This window comes from Phalangium opilio, unplaced genomic scaffold, assembly GCF_054372755.1.
Source record: "Phalangium opilio isolate 3A_F unplaced genomic scaffold, DU_Popi_V2 ptg000070l_1, whole genome shotgun sequence".
NCBI lineage: Eukaryota > Metazoa > Arthropoda > Arachnida > Opiliones > Phalangiidae > Phalangium > Phalangium opilio.
Genome location: NW_028324182.1, coordinates 11924210 through 11942068, shown reverse-complemented (window position 1 = coordinate 11942068; position 17859 = coordinate 11924210). Strand labels below are relative to the sequence as shown.

Here is a 17859-nt window from a genome sequence, read left to right as displayed (position 1 = left end):
TCAATACCGCAATGAATATTTCTGACTAACGACAATATTATTAGCTCTTGTTATTTACATATTACCTTAGATTAGAATTCATGGGATGCTAGAACACACTCGCGGTAATCGCGATAAGAATACTTTGTGCCGTTATTTCGCTTTGGATGCGTTTTCCAAATAACAAAATGTTTCTGGTATAACCTACATCTGCGTCTGTTGTCGTTGCGCAATAGAAAACGTGATCTCAATATTATTTTCCAAGTTAAATAAATTTGAATTTCTAATGCCTAGTTCCTTTGGAAATTGTTTCTCCGTCTTTTATTGGATTCGTTACAGTCTTTAGGTTTTCATACTGCACTCTAAGACTATATTGCGTTATATACTTAACAAGGAACTACGCTGGTGCACTCTGCTATTGAGACGATCGTTGATTGTAACCACTAACGGCGTTCGTGATAAGAATTCTTATTAAATTAGGTGTATTCGATCTCCTTCTTCTCCGTTACTGTTATTCCCGGACGGACGGACATTCTCGTTAGATTAGGAACGTTAGAATTAAACGGGTGGCAGTTTACTCTCTGTTGAGGTGGCGATTTGTCACTGGCTATTTCCTTTTTCTGACGGCTGAATCTGACCGAAGACTGACGTTTAGAAAAGCTTCTGGTTGACAAAGTCCGGTTGGAACTGGACGTTCGAGAAATCACTGACGGATGAGGACGTTTACTTCCCGCCGTTCTCTTAAACCGTAGGCTGTCCCTCAGTTGACCCAAAACCTAAAGGGAGAAAGGAGGATGCCGTTGTTTATGTTTTGTAGTTTGTTTTATTAGGGCTAGTTTTTTCGTCAAAAAAAAAAATAATATGACATTTTAGGATTTACTTAGACACTTCTGTATATAGAAAAACAACAAGCTTGTAAGTTAGTGACAGCTTTTAGTGTTTAAAGGGAGTATAAAGGTTGGTCAGCTATTACAGAAATTTTAGCAGAAAATTTTTATATTTGATTTATACTAACTTTTTTAAGGGGACTAGATCTGGGGTGGGTTACGTATAGGAAGGCTCTGACATTGTTGCAATGAACATTAAGCGCTGCTGCTCTAATTGAAAACAATATCTATTTGTAAACATCATGTACGTACAGATAATCTGGTATGTAGGATCTAAGATTCTTACCGTTTTGGTCTCGAGACGAAAGTCTTTTGATAGGAATAGATAAAGAATGGGATTGTAAAAAGCGGCGCTTTTGCAAAAGAGCGAGGCGATCGTGCGTATCGTGTCCGGTTGCGAAGAATGTCCCTTGAAATGACCAAAGGTCTCGAGCAAACTGATGGTGGCGTAAGGCAACCAAGCGATCACGTAGCAAGCGGCGATTATTGCCGACAGCTTTTATGTAAGAAGCCATAAATATCAAATGTTTTTGTTATCCAGAGAAGTCACGTTTACCGTACGAACGCCATTGAAAGCTATTTTCGAGTCCATTCAAGAGAAGAGCTGAACCGCCCTTGCACAATCTACGATATTTCCCCAGATTCTTATTTTCTTTTTATAAGATTTTTTATATTATTAAAATTCCGAGTGCAGCTAAAGTGCACTTAGGAATGACTTTAATAGCCCTAAGTTCTAATTCATCAATGTTTTTTGCGCCCGAATGACCCACATCAAGGGGATGCGAAACTGAAGTATTTGACATTTATCATTATACCACGAGTTTCGCTTAGATTCCTTAGAATTTGAATATCCCTTTAAATCCCTTACTCCCGCCTCCGTTATTGGTTCAACCCATCATCTTAACGTCGTCGTTAATTTGAGCAACTTACTTTGACTAGCTTAATTTGTACGGCGTAAGTGCGGAACGATCTTCCCCTGATAGTGTATTTCTTAGATCCGGTACTGATGCTTCCCGTTTTATTTAAGAACTTTTTTTGCTTTCCCGCCTCTAAGACGATAAGAAAATAGCAACAACATAATACCGCTGTAATGAGAACGGGCCGAGGGAAATGGATAGTAGTAGTGTAATATCAATTCAAGGCCTATAGTTGTATCCAATAAGCAATAAAAAAAGTATCTGATTTGGGAGATACTTTGGGCACTTGGGTTTACCTAAGGGCAAGAAAAAGACGAAAATGAAGGCGCACGAGACGAAAGATCGACCAGACACCGTATCGTCTTCGAAGGCGATTGTGCAGCCTAATTCGAAGGTCCGGTAACGTCCCCAATGAAAAGCCGGACCAACTGACCATGATAAGGAATAGACTACTGCGCCCAATAAAAAATAACGTACGTTTCGGGTTCCAACCCATTCTATAGCTATAATTAATTGAAAGAAGATAGTGGGTTACGAAGAAACCTTTAGTAACGTTATTCGACCATTGATAATTAGATTTCATTTAAAATTGGCAAGTCTTTCAGACTTTTCTTTTTGCCCAAGAGCCTATAGCTTGCCTAGGGTGACACTTGAAATAGAAATCACCTTTTTGGCTTCTACATAAATTGACGTATCGTATTACGGATATCAGGGCGTGAATTATCATGTCGTAGGTGCCGAAAAACAAAGCGAGAATCCCAAAGTATAGACAACCTGTAATTTCAAATTGATATTCGTCCATGGTTAATTTATCACAACGGTTCATTTAAATATTTATACCATTATCGTCGAACATTTTCTTGGGATCAGATCCTAGGGCTGTACTGATAGACATTGGATGGATAGTCAAAGCGAAGAGAATGTCTGAGATGGCTAAGGCCATCGCGCATACTTGAAAGGATCTTAGTTTACGACGCCTTTTAATCAATACCACTATGACCAGTGAATTGGCAATGACGATTCCTGAAACTGGAGTTTCGATTATTCTAAATGACAAAAGCACACGCACTTTAAGATCAAAAGTGCTTGTCTTTGGAAATCTTATCTTATCTTATCTTGTCAATTAAAACGCGAGGGGTATTGGACGCCTGACTTACTTTTGGAAAAACTACTTATCCTTGAGATCAAAGCGAGAAAACTCTTAAGAAATAAAAGAAGAAAAAACTTTCAATTCCTTGCGTATTAAAAACATGGCTTGAGCCGAATCCTTTCATGTTCGTTTCAACCCACGTAATTAAGTTTATAAAAGCTTCGAGCAAAAGTCAAACCTCTAGGGATATAGAAACCTTTTCGCCTTGTCAACAAAATGTGTTGAAAGAATCACTAGATCTGATACTTTTCTTACAAAATCCAGAGAATTTTGTTAAATTTATGTTTCCCTGGAGTATCAGGCGTTTTAGTTATTAAGAAACTAACCCAGGTGACCTTTTCCAACTGAATGTGACCGTGGTTTCATTAACCCTTTTCTCTAGGTAGTATTCTACGCTCGCTAGGCTAAAAGCATCCTACGGTTTAGAGCTTAAAGGATTTTTTTTTATTCCACAAAGTGATTTGGACAAAAATAAGATGAAAACATTTGTTTTTATATTGCCACAGAAACGTTATACGTTTTTTTTTTCTCTTAGACTGATGGTTCGCGAGCCTAGGTTGGGTTCTTTTTTTTTTTTTTTTTTTTTTTTTTTTTTTTGAGAAATTGGCCATGAGAATGTGAAAATTCCAAAGAAGACCATGGCCGGTCGAACCTTTGAGGGATTTGCTTTAAAATTCCGCGCAGGAGGAAATATATAGGGTATTCAACTCACTCACTTAGTGCAGTCAGTGTCTTCTAACCATAAAGCAACTATTGTTATAATGCCTAAACAACATTGTTGCTTTTATTTACTTTCGATATTAATTTGCCTATTGAACTTTAAGTTAGCTTCTACTCAAGTTAACCAACAGCTCCTATTTACGTCTATTTAATTTAATTTACTCATTGACTATCTAGGCCTAATTACCAGATGAAACGTGATAGCTTCTATGGTGATAAAATAACAATTTCGAGTAACGCCATCGAACCTTTTTCTAAATTTATTTTTATTTTATTTGATCGACACTGTAGGTATTTAGGGATTTATATAAAAAAAAGAATTGTGGAAAATAACGTTGCAAGATTTTTATAAACGTCGAGCTTATACCATACGTTTATAAGATATGTCATGTTAAATAAGTATGACACTAATTATACAACGACAAGCGAGAATTGATTGTCTACACTCGGTTAATTTTTTAGTCCACCTAGGTCCTATTTAGTCTGACCTAAGCCTTGACAGCGCCTCACCAGGCGTCGCTTTACCTCGAATCTATGACCGGCGTTACTTCACGACAAGCTCCAGTTTGTAACCAGTAACAAACTTATGGATGGTGAACATATCTTATGAACTTATGGCATGCCTTTATGGTACCTCTAAGTTGATCGTTAATATCGACTTACCCACGATTATAAGGTATGCCGCTACAATTTCGTTGCTAATTGGGAAAATTTCCGTTTTATTATCCTTTCCTGGGAAACCTTGTACCGCGGACAATCTCAATTTCTGGCTAGAGTTTCGTTCTAGGCATTCATGGGTCTCCATCTAAACTTTCAGGCAGTTATTTTTAGTCGTAATGCATCGTAATTGGTTGATATTGAAAATTCTTCCACGGCTCGGGGCTTGATCCACCGAGGAAGGGATCTCTTTATCTTTAACAGTATCTCTTAACGAGATATCGCCGTCCGATACGCTGCTGTCCTTTTTATATATGTACGCCATGAGCAAATTCATCCATGCCAAAGCTCCTACGTCCAGAAAAATTATACCAACTTGGGAAGATTCTGCTTATGACAGGTTCCAAGGCGCGAATGACACGTTTTTTTGAACTAAGCCCCCGGTGAGATGAGATATTTGCGTATAGTCTTTGTTGAGCATACGTACCTGCTTTACGCGTACGTAACTAGAGCCTTTTTTCGAACTACTTTCCGGAAAGAAGATGAACCAAAATCCTATTATCCGTGAATTCTTTTCTTCATCAAGCGATTGATCGTATTCCGTCTCAATTTTATTCTCACGAGCAATATAAGTTCGTTTTCTATTTGAGTTTCTTCTCGTTTTTATTAGTATTAGAGCGGTGGGGAAGTCTTCCAAAGGTTTTAGGGTTTATTTCTGTGAAAGCTGTGATTATTTGTCAGTTTTTCCCCCATATCATATCAGTCCTTGCTCACTTCGATATGAAGACGCTAGAATTTTGGGCTTAGCTAATCAGGATTATTCGATTACCTAATTTTTTATAAAAATTTGCATGACGACATAACTTTTGTTTATTTTCAATTTAATAAGTTCAAATTTTCAGTAAGCCCCAAGTTTTGTTTGATAAAATGCGTTGTGAAGTTAAGTTCGTAGTTCAGAATTTTTGAAGAAGCCCACACTTAATCTCACACAAGCCAATAATGGTATCATAGATTCAACTAAATCTAAAAATCTCTGATACAGTTATTCATTAGTTTTCGTTAGCGTTTAAGAAATGGTCTTGATTATCTTGTTTTATCTTTTCTATATACCCACTCTTTGCGTTGGGGTTTTATTTGAATTCATTTCTAAAGTTTTATTTTTAACGACTCTGCAACACGTTACCCTGGAGATTTACCTTCCCGAGTATTGATTCCGCTATATAAAGATATAGGGAACTTGCCCTTTATCACTTAGGTTAGGTTACCTGAAACATTTTTATTTTACGGTCTCGTTTCCAAAGAAACCAAAAAAATCTAAAATTGGAAAAGAAAAAAAACCAAAAAAAAACCATCCCTACTAATATTCCAAATCAATCAATAACTTATATAAAACTATTAATTTGAATTTACTTTTAAACTGGACCTGTTGCGTCGTGCAGGTTTGCCTGGATCTACCGGGGATGAACCTCTTGTCTGGGATTTAATCGAGGGGTCGGACGTTATGGAAAAAGTGTACGGGATTTCGAAATCCAATTTGATTTCATCGGATTTCGTTTGATTTCATCGGATTTCGTTTGATTTCTTCGGATTTCGTTTGATTTCTTCGGATTTCGTTTGATTTCTTCGGATTTCGTTTGATTTCTTCGGATTTCGTTTGATTTCATCGGATTTCGTTTGATTTCCTCGGATTTCGTTTGATTTCTTCGGATTTCGTTTGATTTCTTCGGATTTCGTTTGATTTCTTCGGATTTCGTTTGATTTCATCGGATTTCGTTTGATTTCATCGGATTTCGTTTGATTTCATCGGATTTCGTTTGATTTCTTCGGATTTCGTTTGATTTCATCGGATTTCGTTTGATTTCATCGGATTTCGTTTGATTTCTTCGGATTTCGTTTGATTTCTTCGGATTTCGTTTGATTTCTTCGGATTTCGTTTGATTTCTTCGGATTTCGTTTGATTTCTTCGGATTTCGTTTGATTTCTTCGGATTTCGTTTGATTTCATCGGATTTCGTTTGATTTCATCGGATTTCGTTTGATTTAATCGGATTTCGTTTGATTTCATCGGATTTCGTTTGATTTCATCGGATTTCGCTTGATTTCATTGGATTTCGTTTGATTTCGTCGGATTTCGTTTGATTTCAGAGTTCGATAAAATCCAATGGATTTCATCGAATTTTGAGATTTTTCCCGTGATTTCGTCGGATTTTGCTATTTTTACCGTGTTTTCGACGCATTTTGCGATATTTCCCTTGATTTCCTTGAGTTTTGAGGTTTTTCGCGTGATTTCCTCGGATTTTGAGATTTTCCCCATGATTTCGTGATTTCTTTTGATTTTGGATTTCGTGAATTTTGTAATGGATTTCACGATTTCTTTACTGATTTTGTGATTTCGCTTCTGATTTCGTGATTTCTTTGTTGATTTTGTGATTTTTTTTTTACTGATTTTGTGATTTCTTTACTGATTTTATGATTTCGTTGCTGATTTCGGATTTTTTATTTGATTTCGAAATCCGCCTTGATTTCGGATTTCTTAAATTGGATTTCACGGGTAGCGTACGGGATTTCACGAATGACCGACCTCTCGGATTTAATTTTAATGAATGTTTTCCCTTACGAAGTTTAATATCTATCGATTGTCATGGCCTAATTCAAATCTTGCGTCTTAGTATTCTTTGGGTGCACCTGACACTTTTGAAATGTCGATACCGTTTACCATATCACCCCCTTAGTCCTAGCGTTCCTTGTATAATTCTTCATTCAAGACTCTCTACGATATTTATTGTAAAGCTTGTCTGCAGGGCATCAGTCGAATCATTTTGCAATAATGTTTCGAAATATATTTTGAAATCAAATAAAATAGGCTTAGATAAACACAAAAAAAGAAAGGTTTTCCGAGAATTTCATTTCGTTTTACGTAAGCTGTTGGTATTGGTAATAAAAAAATGTAACGCAGAGCTCAATTTGCTACTGTATTTACAGAATGAAATATTTTTGGCTTCGGGCTGTTTTTCTATATATACTTCCAGAAGTGAGATGAGTCCAGAAGTACTGAGCTAAAAAAATTCTTCACTCGGCGAAAGTGAATATTCTTGATAACACACCAACGGTTGGCCCTCTAGTAACGGTTTCTGAATTTTCCCTCCAAAACGTGAGACGCTCGTGGCGGTAGACGGCCGAACTAGATTCCAGCATCCGCGTCCGTGTTCCGCGGCTTTAGGTTGAGGGGAAGGGGGTAGGAAATGTTTTTGGAACTCGACCAATTTTTTCTCTCTAGTTTTAGCGCGTGGGAAGCGGCATAAAATCCTCAAATTTGTTCACTAATGCCAGGATCTACTATCAATGCTAGATCCCTTCACTTCTAGTCTCATCTCACTTCTGATACTTCTCAGTTTTCTCTTCGCGATTCTAGAAAATAGAAGCATACATGCAAATTTTTCAATTTCTGAATATTACTGGCCAGTTTATTCTGTAATAACGGTTAGCTTTTCACTTTGGTAAACTAGTTTTTTTTTATGTTTCATTAAATTTTTGCAGCAAATATCGCAACGGTTTTGAAATATTCACTGTTGGTAATTTGATTCTACCGCGGTTGTTCAAGAGAAACACATATTTAATATTAAGTAGAGAGTTTCGCGATTCACTTTCAGTTACCTTTCTCGCCTCGTTATACATTCTCTTTTAAAGGTAAAGTAGATGAACTGTTAATATTAATGTCAAATACGATCGTTAAATTCTACGCTCAATTAACTTTACTCCGTGATTATGTAAATATTTTAGGGGGTCCTTGTTACGCCTAATTAAGGGAACTTACCGTTCTTAAACCAAAAATCTAGACTTAAACCTTGAAAAAGTGTTAAAAGTTGAATTATAATAACGGAAGTTTGTGCATATTATTACAGAGTTTAAGAGATTGACCGAAAAATATGTAAAAAGTGTTTAGTCTAATTTTAAAATGAAAACTGATCAACACTTTGAAAGATTTTTACTTTTTTTTGGTCAAATCTTAAACTAAGTGCCTTATTTCTTCAATAATTCGAAATTTGTCTATAAAGTGTTTTAATAATACATTTATTCAATATATACTCAGAAACTTGACGTTTCCATAAACTCATGGTCAAAACTATTTACATGTTTAACTAAAAATATCAATTTCTTTATCATGTATTTAAAATTAGATAATCAATATAGGTTTATCTACTATATAAAAAAATTGGGAAGTGTGTATCAATGGTTTTACCCGCGTTTCTGATTATTGGTGTGAACCTTTATTTATTTGTATTTGTGACGAAACGTATATCGATATAATTACATATATGTTACTGCTATATAGTTTCTGTCTTTATTATTATTTTTCATTACGCGTATGATTGTGCTCTAGTTCGCAGTTGGTCCTCTTTTTCTTCGGAATTCGATGAAATCCTTATAGAAAATCACGAAATTATAAGTTTCCGTTTTTGAAGACGTGGAATCTGGGATGGTATATTGATAACTAACATCACATTTATGAAATACTAGTGGCAAATGGGCCCCGCGTTGTCCTTCAGCCCGTTACTTATCTGGCCGCCATTTTAAAAGATGGCGGCGTATGTAAAGTTCATCCGTAGGAGGCGTATATAAATTAGCCTGTCTATAAGTTGACGTATTAAACGGAATACTAAGTCAAAAGCGGAGGTTATTCACTAAGGAAGGTTTTTACATTTCTAACCGCCATCTTCTAAGATGGCCGCCATTTATCATGCCTGATATATACAATTTTTCTGGTCTATGACTTGAGCGATATGCTTCGAAGTATCTGTGTCCCGACGTATTGTGTTGTGGGAGAAGAACTGTTTGTGTTAGTGTTAAGTTGGTTTCCGGCGTACCTTCTCCGTCGTCGACCGAAGCAAAGGCAGAACAGGTATCGCTTGTAGAATGTCCGAAAAATATCGCTGACCCAGAATAACGCCACCGGGTTGACGCAACTACTGACGAAGGTCAAAAGATACCCCAAAATCTTTAGCGTGTGCCAGAAGTCGTTATAAACAATCTCCGAATCCGGATTCAAGTAAAACCATAGCAGAAAGACTTGGTTGGGAAAAAGACAGACGGCGAATAAAATGACCAGGATCAAGACCATATGAGCCACCTTGGATCGAGATCGAATTTGACGCGCGTGATTGGTAATCTCTACGGCTAAAACGTTCCTGTATTGAACGAGAAATAGAAGCCACACATCATTTAAAGAGAGAAATTTTATAATTTAATTTTAATCATCTCTTATAACGCTAACGCCAATTCAAAGATGACTAACCTGGAAGCCCTAACTAAGCTTCTGGCCATTAGCGCGTATAAAGTACCGATGATGGTCAATGGAATCGCGTAAAAGAGGAAGAATTTTGAAACGACCGTCGCTTTAGGATACCAAGGCCACGCATCTTCCGGAAATGGATAGCAGACCAATATAGTTTCATTGTGACCGTTCACCGTTACCGGTACTTCCCAGATGAAGGAGAAATACGCGCCTGAAAGATCATGAAATTATCAGTTAATACGGAGCTAAATTTTATATTAAAATTGACAGTTACCGGGGAAAGCCAATAAAGCTGATATTATCCAAACGAAAATGACTGTTGAAGTGACAATTGCTCGATTGGAATGTTGTCTGGGGTAACGTTGCATGGGAAGTACCTTAATTTGAATCGAAATTTAGACATTGCGTTTCGAATGAATTAAAATGATTACTTAAGGGACGAATTACTTACTATAGCAGCGTATCTTTCCACGCTCAAAGCCGTTAAGGTAAAGACAGTGACTCCCATGGATAAGTCTCTTAGAAATTCGGATAATTTACATAGAAATAGACCGAATGGCCACGACTCGACAAGATAGATTGTACCGATGAAAGGAACGGTGCCCAGAATTACTGTTAAATCGCCCACCGCGAGATTGGCGATGTATAAATTTGGTGTACTGTTTTAAGTAACGTATCAGGAAAATGTATACATTAACTTTCATTTCTCCCTGGTAGACTGTAAGGTTGTAGAATTGCGTATATACGGAGAAGTTCTACAACCTCTCATCTCGAACATAATTTTATTTCAATTAAAAACCGAATCCGTAAAACTTTCTCGATATTATTCCAAGAATTTAGTAATTAATTCTAATCAATAGATTTGGCGAAGCGAGTTTTTTTGATAAGTCACGATGTTTTTCAAATGTCAACCGTAATTTGCCTATCATTTTGATTGAATATCAACAAGTTTGGTTTAACTGTTGATAAGTTTCAACAAGTGTCAATGATCTTTGGTTTATAAAAATAATAAGTTATGAGAAGAAACTGACCTGCGCAATGATTTTTGTTTGGCGAAGATAAATAAAAGTATTCCATTTCCGGTCGTTCCAACCAGCATGATGATACCGAATAAAACCGGGACTATGTAGGTTTCCGGGCGCCTATCGTACGGTAAATACTCGATCGATGGACTGTCATCTGTGGCGTTTGAGATTGTGGAATTTATCGAGTTATTTAATGAAAAGGACATCATCGTGGTACTGCTGCTCATCACTGTTATTGTGGTTTCGCATGGCATTTTTCTGGGGTTTATACGATGTTAAAATCAACGCTTAGTTATCCAAAATGCGCACGCATTTTATCATCAGTTTCATCATCTCATCCTTTCCCGGAAGTATACTTCTTTAATTACTTCGTTCTAAGTTATCGGATTAGTTTATACCTGAAACGATTGAATAGAAAAAAATCAAAAATGTAATTGATATCATGTAGTTAATGATCTTAATTATCCTTGTAATTTGTAAAAGAAGGGTTGACAATAAAGTCATCTAGACACATTATTGAATCATCTGCCACATGATATGATTTCAAAATTTAAGTTTAGAAATATTTTTGGTCTTTTTTATAATCCTTACCTGAAACATACAGTAAATTCTTTTTAAGTGGAAATAGTTCACAGTTCTTAAAGCATTAGTATTATTTTTCGTTTAGTTTTCTGATGTCCTTTTAACTCGGCGACAATTGAAGAAAAAAGAGATAATGACCAAGGTAAAATTAGGACATACCGAGAAAAAAATAATCCCTAGTATCGTTATCGAAATCGGGTTAGTGTGCCAGACCTAGACACCTATAATAATGTTGTCTATATTTATGTTTTTATATTTACAAAAATACATGTTTAGAAAGATAATGTTCCCAGCAGACGCTATTTCCGCTAGAGTAGTTGCGTCGTAGACCTTGGGTTTATCAAAGGATTAGGTATATTTTTGTGACTTTCCTCGTGCCGCATCCAACTAATTCTGTCCTATGTCCCTTGAGGTATTAAAGAGTCTAGAATCTGCAACTGGCAGAAGTCTCAAGGTTTTTTTAGCGTTACCGCTAGATTTAATGGACTTCGTATAATCCTAAAGGGGACGAACGAAGTAGTAAAGATGCTTTGGAAAAAAATGTATCCCAATGCAGTGAAATTGCTCACGAACTTGATAAGCTAGAATCCTAATCTCGGCTTCTCAATAACAAGCGCCCAATTTCCGCTTCTGCCAAACAACTTACTGCCACGATCTAATCCCTAGACTGGAAAAATCGCGGGTAATTGGATATTATGCCAAATTTCTTCTATTTTTCCTAATCATTAGTCGTTAATTAATTTATCCCAGTTTCTACGCAAACCTTTTCCACCTACATAATCTTTGAAAGCGATTTACCGGCCTGGGGATACCGAGTTCATTAAGACCGGACCCCGGACCGCTTCGGAATCTTTTTGTTTGATTTAACAGAGATTGTCTATTTTGCCTTTGGTTGAAACAATAGGAACAATTTGCTCAAAGCCAAAATATACACAACGTCTTACCTAACCATATACTTAATAAAGAAAAGCTTGAAGGCGCGGTAAATGCTTTCATCTTATAGCTCTATGTCTTGAAGTATTATTAGTCAATAATTCAATGTTTACCAATTAATTAGTTCGGAATATTCTCCGTTCAAAGCGATATTTGTCTTTATTCTATAGTTGAACTAAAAGCCTCTTCATATATATATATATATTATGTTTTCCATGCTCGACACTCGTCTAAATAAATTATTTCACGAATGATGTTTATGTACACATCCCTGGGTTAAATTGATTATTTTAGCTACTCGTTGTTAGGAAGTATGTATAGGTAATAGAGACGGATTTTTGAAGAGTTAGGCTAACTACACGTAGCTATACTAATCATAATTTTTTTGTTTTGTTTAAATCTCATTTTCTCTAGCATTGTGTGTTTTAGTCAAATATGTTTAGTATCAATCAATAGATGATATTTTAAAACTATTACACCTTCCAAACACCTCCCCGTATGTTTTATTATGCATGAGTTACATAGCTCCAAAGTTTGTCGTTGTTGACTCCTCTAGGGAATTTTTATGTAAATATTTTTTAAAAGAATGTTTTATTTGCGCTTTAACCTAATATATTTAGGCCTAATATCATTTGATAGATGATACTATATAGGCTATGTATCAATTCCTTAAGGCGCATTTATAACGCGATACAGTTGGTCAGGCGTGTTTCCTTTAAGGAATTTGTATAAGTTTTTTTTTCTATTTTCTTGACCCATATGTGCAGTCGTAACTAAAAGAGGACAGCATTTGAATTAGTTCGGCATCACGTAAATCTTTCCGGCGTTGTCCCCTTATTTTCAACTTTGAATTAACTGTAATTACTCTATTAGATGATAATTGATATTATACCACGCTTTCAGCTTCATATTTGTGCAGTTACTTTAGTATACCGATTTATTCTGTCGGCAGTATTGCTATTTTTCGGACAATGTAAATGACCGTTGGTCTAAACTATTTCCAAACAAAGTAAATGACCATTGGTCTAAACTATCTCCAGTCAAAGTAAATGACCATTGGTCTACTCTAAACTATCTCCAGACAAAATAAATTACCATTGATCTAAACTATTTCCAGACAATGTAAAAGCCCATTGGTCTAAACTATTTCCGGACAATGTAAATGACCATTGGTCTAAACTATTTCCGGGCAATGTAAATGACCATTGGTCTAAACTATTTCCAGACAAAGTAAATGACCATTGGTCTAAACTATTCCACTAGTCTTTTTGAACTTCAGTTGAACATAATGAATAAAAGAAAATTTTCCAATGCCATAAGGTTCATTACAAAACACAGCAAAACTTTTCCTATTCATGTTAAATTTAAAATTCCAAATAGCTTTTAAACCCCGTTCCGTTTCCGGAATCTATCCATTATTCAAATTTTCTAGTTAAAAAGGTTTGTTAGAACTTACCGCTAAACTGTTGAATCGAACGAGAAACCCTCCGAACAAAACTCGGGAAACTTATTTGAGAAGAGCTCGCTTAATTAAATTTTCGTTTCTACTCGATATTTCCTTTCATCGTGGATGTCATTCGAGAAAGAGTTCACCATATATTATGAAGATTATTAAAATATCGCGAACAATAACGTTCGACGTGTAGCGGGTATATAGAGTCTGTCCACTTGTCCAAACCACAACCCTCTTGAATGGAAAGCGGCAGTTCAAAAATCAGAAAAGCGAAGAGAACTTGCTAGCGACTTTAGCCTCGTGATTTGGGAAAAGCGATCTAATGCGCGTGCTCCTTGGATGCTGGGATCCGAGTAAAGTTGATCCGGATGAAAATAAGATTTACTCAATTTCTTGGGTATATATTAAAGAAGCACAATCCCTCGGAGGTTTTTTTTGCGGAACAAAAAACAAATTAAAAGCTTGAAACTATTTGTTCCTTCTTAAGCTGGATTAATTGTTTACACTCGTTTTTCCACCTGCCTTAACATTGATTGCTTATGTTTGATAGGGGCGTTAGTTTCCCTCAAGAAAAATACTATTTAGATGAAATATGTTTAGTTTTTGGAAAAAAATAGATCAAACTTGCAGACTCTATCGGCGATAGTCACTTTAAGTGATGGTCTATTATAGAAGAGTCATGGACATAATCCCGACACTAAGAATCTCGACAGCAAATATCCCGACACTAAAATCCCGACGGATAAAATCCCGATAGGTTATAAATCTCGACGGATAAAAATCCCGACACCTTTCATAACAATAATATTTTGGAAAAGGCATATTATTTGAGAAGTCAATGAAGCTAAACGTCAATATTTTGGAAAAGGCGTACCATAGTTTTATGATTTATAAAATATTACTAACCTAACCTAACCAAACCTAACCTAACCTAACCTAACCTAACCTTACCTACCCAAACCTAACCTAACCTAACCTATCATAACAGTAATGTTTTGGAAAAGGCATATTATTTGAGAAGTGAATGAAGCTAAACGTCAATATTTTGGAAAAGGCGTACCATAGTTTAATGATTTATAAAATATTACTAACCTAACCTATTTGCCTATTCGCATTAAAAATAATCAAAGTCGTTTGAAAGCCACCCTTTGCAGCATAAAATATTAAACGAAACCATTCGTTTGGGAGAAATGAGAATTGAATAGTTTGGGATAAAAATTCCGATTGGGAAATATAAGATTGGGAGAACTGGGAATCGGAAAGTTTGGGATAAATATGTATTTTGGGAAACACAGAATTGGGAGAAATGGGACCATACCAACTTTCACCTTTAGATCTAATCTCTATTAATTTATAATTAAAAAATTAAAGTGGTGTTCGGTGTCGGGATCTTCGGGGTCGGGATTTTTTTCCGTCGAGATTTTTAATATGTCGGGATTTTATTCGTCGGGATTTTAGTGTCGGGATCATTTCTGTCGGGATTCTTTGTGTCGGGATTCTGTCCAGACACCTTATAGAACAATAGCAGCTTTGAGAAGTTTACGATGGGCGTCACTTCTCTATGGAGATTATTAAAATTGACCAAGAAGTGTTGAAGATACATTCAAATAGCTAGCGTCAGTGTGTTTAGACGAGCTACACTCTCGAGTTATCAAGGCTTTCAAATGGTACTAGAGAGTTTAAGCATCCCCTAAACGCGTACGTGTAGCTACCTTCCACAGTGCATTAGACCAATGCATTGTCAAAGGTGGCTACACGTACGCGTATAGGGGATGCTTAAACTCTCTAATGAAGGAAGACACCTCTATTTCTCTCTCTGTGATGCCTTTGAACAGTCTATTTTTTCTTCACTATACTTTACTCTATTTTAAACTATACTTCACTTTACTTTTCTTCAAACAACGTCGTTCTCCTTTTCCCATTTTTAGCTTTAAATTAAATCCCTTATAAATTTATTATTAGTTTAATTTTCTCGGAATTATTTTTAAAGGGACTGTAAAGAAGGCATCGGCGGGTGGGTAAAAATTATTTGAAATACGTCAGAGGCACGTGACCGAGGAGAGGCGTGGTTCAAAGAAGCTTATATAGTTCGTTTTATTTCGCAAAATACCACTTCGTGGAATTGGCGCTGCAATCTTGCGAAAAAACAATGACTAGATGTTCAGTTCCACTCCATGAGGAGTCTTTGTATCTTGGCATCACGTGATGTCTGTACGTATTTCAAATAATTTTTTACCCACCCGCCGATGTCCTCTTTGCAGTTGAAGTATGGACGCGTCGGATACTATAGCTTGCTAATTAGTTTTAGACGAAAGGTATATCTTGTGACTGGAATCAAATGGAAAGTAATTGACCCTCTCCTTATACGATAAATTTACATTTGCTTATTAGAAAAACGTCTGGATTTGAGACTTTTACGATTGGGGTCAAATACCACCAAAGGTAATAATAATTTGGGTTAAATATTGACGCTCTTGTATAAAGGGACCTAGCTTTTCATGAAGAGAGAAGGACCAGGAATGGGGTCACAGACTAGATTGTTTTTAAACGGATACTTGTCCTTTTTTACTGATCATTAATATGTTAACGCAGCCTAAGGGAAGCAAAAATAGATTAACCTTAAGTTATTTACATAATACCCTGAGGAAATAAAACTGTTGAGGCTTTTGAGGGATTTAGGAGACAAACCTTCAGTTCGCGTGGGCAAATTGCCCTGACGCTTGAATATTTGGTAGTCAATTTCGCGTTAATGTATTTCTCATTGGATTTATTTTCACATCAAAGTTTACGAGCGTTTGACCTATTTTATATTAAGATGCATTATACGAACTATTTCGCCAAATTAATTACCTACCGAACCTTTTATGATGGGGTCATTTAAAAATAAATGTAACCAAATTCCGCCTCGGTCAATTTGCTCTCTTTGTATATAAGAGAATCCAACACCATTAGAACGATGTTTGACCATTAAGACGAGCCATTCGGAATTTGCTTAGTTATGGCTGTCTTAATATAATAATAATAAAGACCCAGTTTTATCTGTCCATCTGTTAGTAACGCTTTGATAGTGTTAAGCTTTGCAAAATTGATTTGTTATATGGTAACTTTTAATGTTATAGTTTTGCCGCGCAGAATCCTAGAGGTTATGTTACAGGCTATACCTAAATAGGTTCATATGTTATAAAACCTAAAAGAAAGAAGGGTTAAGGATGGAGTTGAACCAGAACGTCATAAATTTAAAAGCAAGGATAGCGAAGAATAGTGTGTGGAATTTGACTCATTCGATATGTATAAAAAAAAACCAAGCTTCAACATATGACTGATAAACTTATTATTGGATTATAAAACTTCCGATGCTTAAACACCTTAACCTTGAGTTTATTACTCATCCTGTCACAGATTTCTTTAATTACTTAAGTTAAAACCTGCAAAAACCAAACCACACGTACGAGCTAAATGAAATCTGAGCAATTTCCGCCTGGGTCCCACTAGTTTATCCTTGTCTAAGTTGTCTTAGATATAAGGTTTCAGCTAGTTGCCTTTCGTCTTTTAAGTCCATCGAAACTCAATTAAGTTAGGGAGTGCATTGGCTCCTCCTTATGCTTGGTATACTTTTAGCGAAACTCTTTTGAATCTTCGCTTTAGTTTCGCCCACGTTTAAAAGAGACTTGACAAACACATTCAAGTTAGTGAGAACGTCCCAATTAAAATGGCAAACTTAATGAGCGCACGTGGTTTTTGGATTGCCGTTTTAAATGCGCGACATTTTAAGTTAAACGAAGCTTGTTTTATTCAATTTAGGAATTTCTGCGGAAAGAACTTTTTAATGAGAACATCGAGTTTTTATCGATCGGGCTACACGGGTCGGACGTTTATTTCCGGGGAAAGTAGGCCCTAAACCGACTGCGCTTTTGTATACATATATATAGGTAAAGCGTATTTAAAGTGAAGATAACACGCAACAATTCACTCCCACTCCCAAATCAATCACAACAATTTTAGATACAGTGTTATATCATCTTTAAATTAGTTTCGGGAAATTACCTTCAATTCATTGGAGGAAAATTCTCCAACCGCGAAAAGAGAAAGTAAGATTTAGCTAAATTGGTATAATACATTTTCAGCATTCAATTAAATTGAGAACACGTGATCCGCCCCGTAAAGGCTGGAATTTTGTAGATTGGAGAATGAATAATACTTTAGGAATGTATTCAATTGTCAGTAGAATATTTTAAACTGATCGACAGTGTTTGACGATCTTATA

At 36.0% G+C, this 17859-nt stretch overlaps 3 protein-coding genes across 3 annotated transcripts in view; 1 reads left to right on the top strand and 2 right to left on the bottom strand.

Annotated features, from left to right (window-relative positions):
- Positions 1-17859, top strand: part of LOC149661657 (neuropeptide CCHamide-1 receptor-like) — a 100625-nt gene that overhangs the window by 25378 nt on the left and 57388 nt on the right. The gene's annotated exons all lie outside the window — the stretch shown is intronic.
- On the bottom strand, positions 12-2828 carry LOC149661662 (melanopsin-like). The gene is made up of 6 exons (XM_089843876.1): positions 2624-2828; positions 2450-2557; positions 2080-2286; positions 1797-1951; positions 1153-1362; positions 12-755 (listed from the first exon to the last, which is right to left on the bottom strand). The coding sequence occupies exons 1-6, from the start codon at positions 2724-2726 to the stop codon at positions 456-458; spliced, it is 1083 nt and encodes a 360-aa protein (XP_089700002.1). The 5' UTR covers positions 2727-2828; the 3' UTR covers positions 12-455.
- LOC149661661 (neuropeptide CCHamide-1 receptor-like) lies at positions 9026-10974 on the bottom strand. The gene is made up of 5 exons (XM_089843797.1): positions 10634-10974; positions 10054-10261; positions 9877-9979; positions 9603-9813; positions 9026-9495 (listed from the first exon to the last, which is right to left on the bottom strand). The coding sequence occupies exons 1-5, from the start codon at positions 10879-10881 to the stop codon at positions 9075-9077; spliced, it is 1191 nt and encodes a 396-aa protein (XP_089699923.1). The 5' UTR covers positions 10882-10974; the 3' UTR covers positions 9026-9074.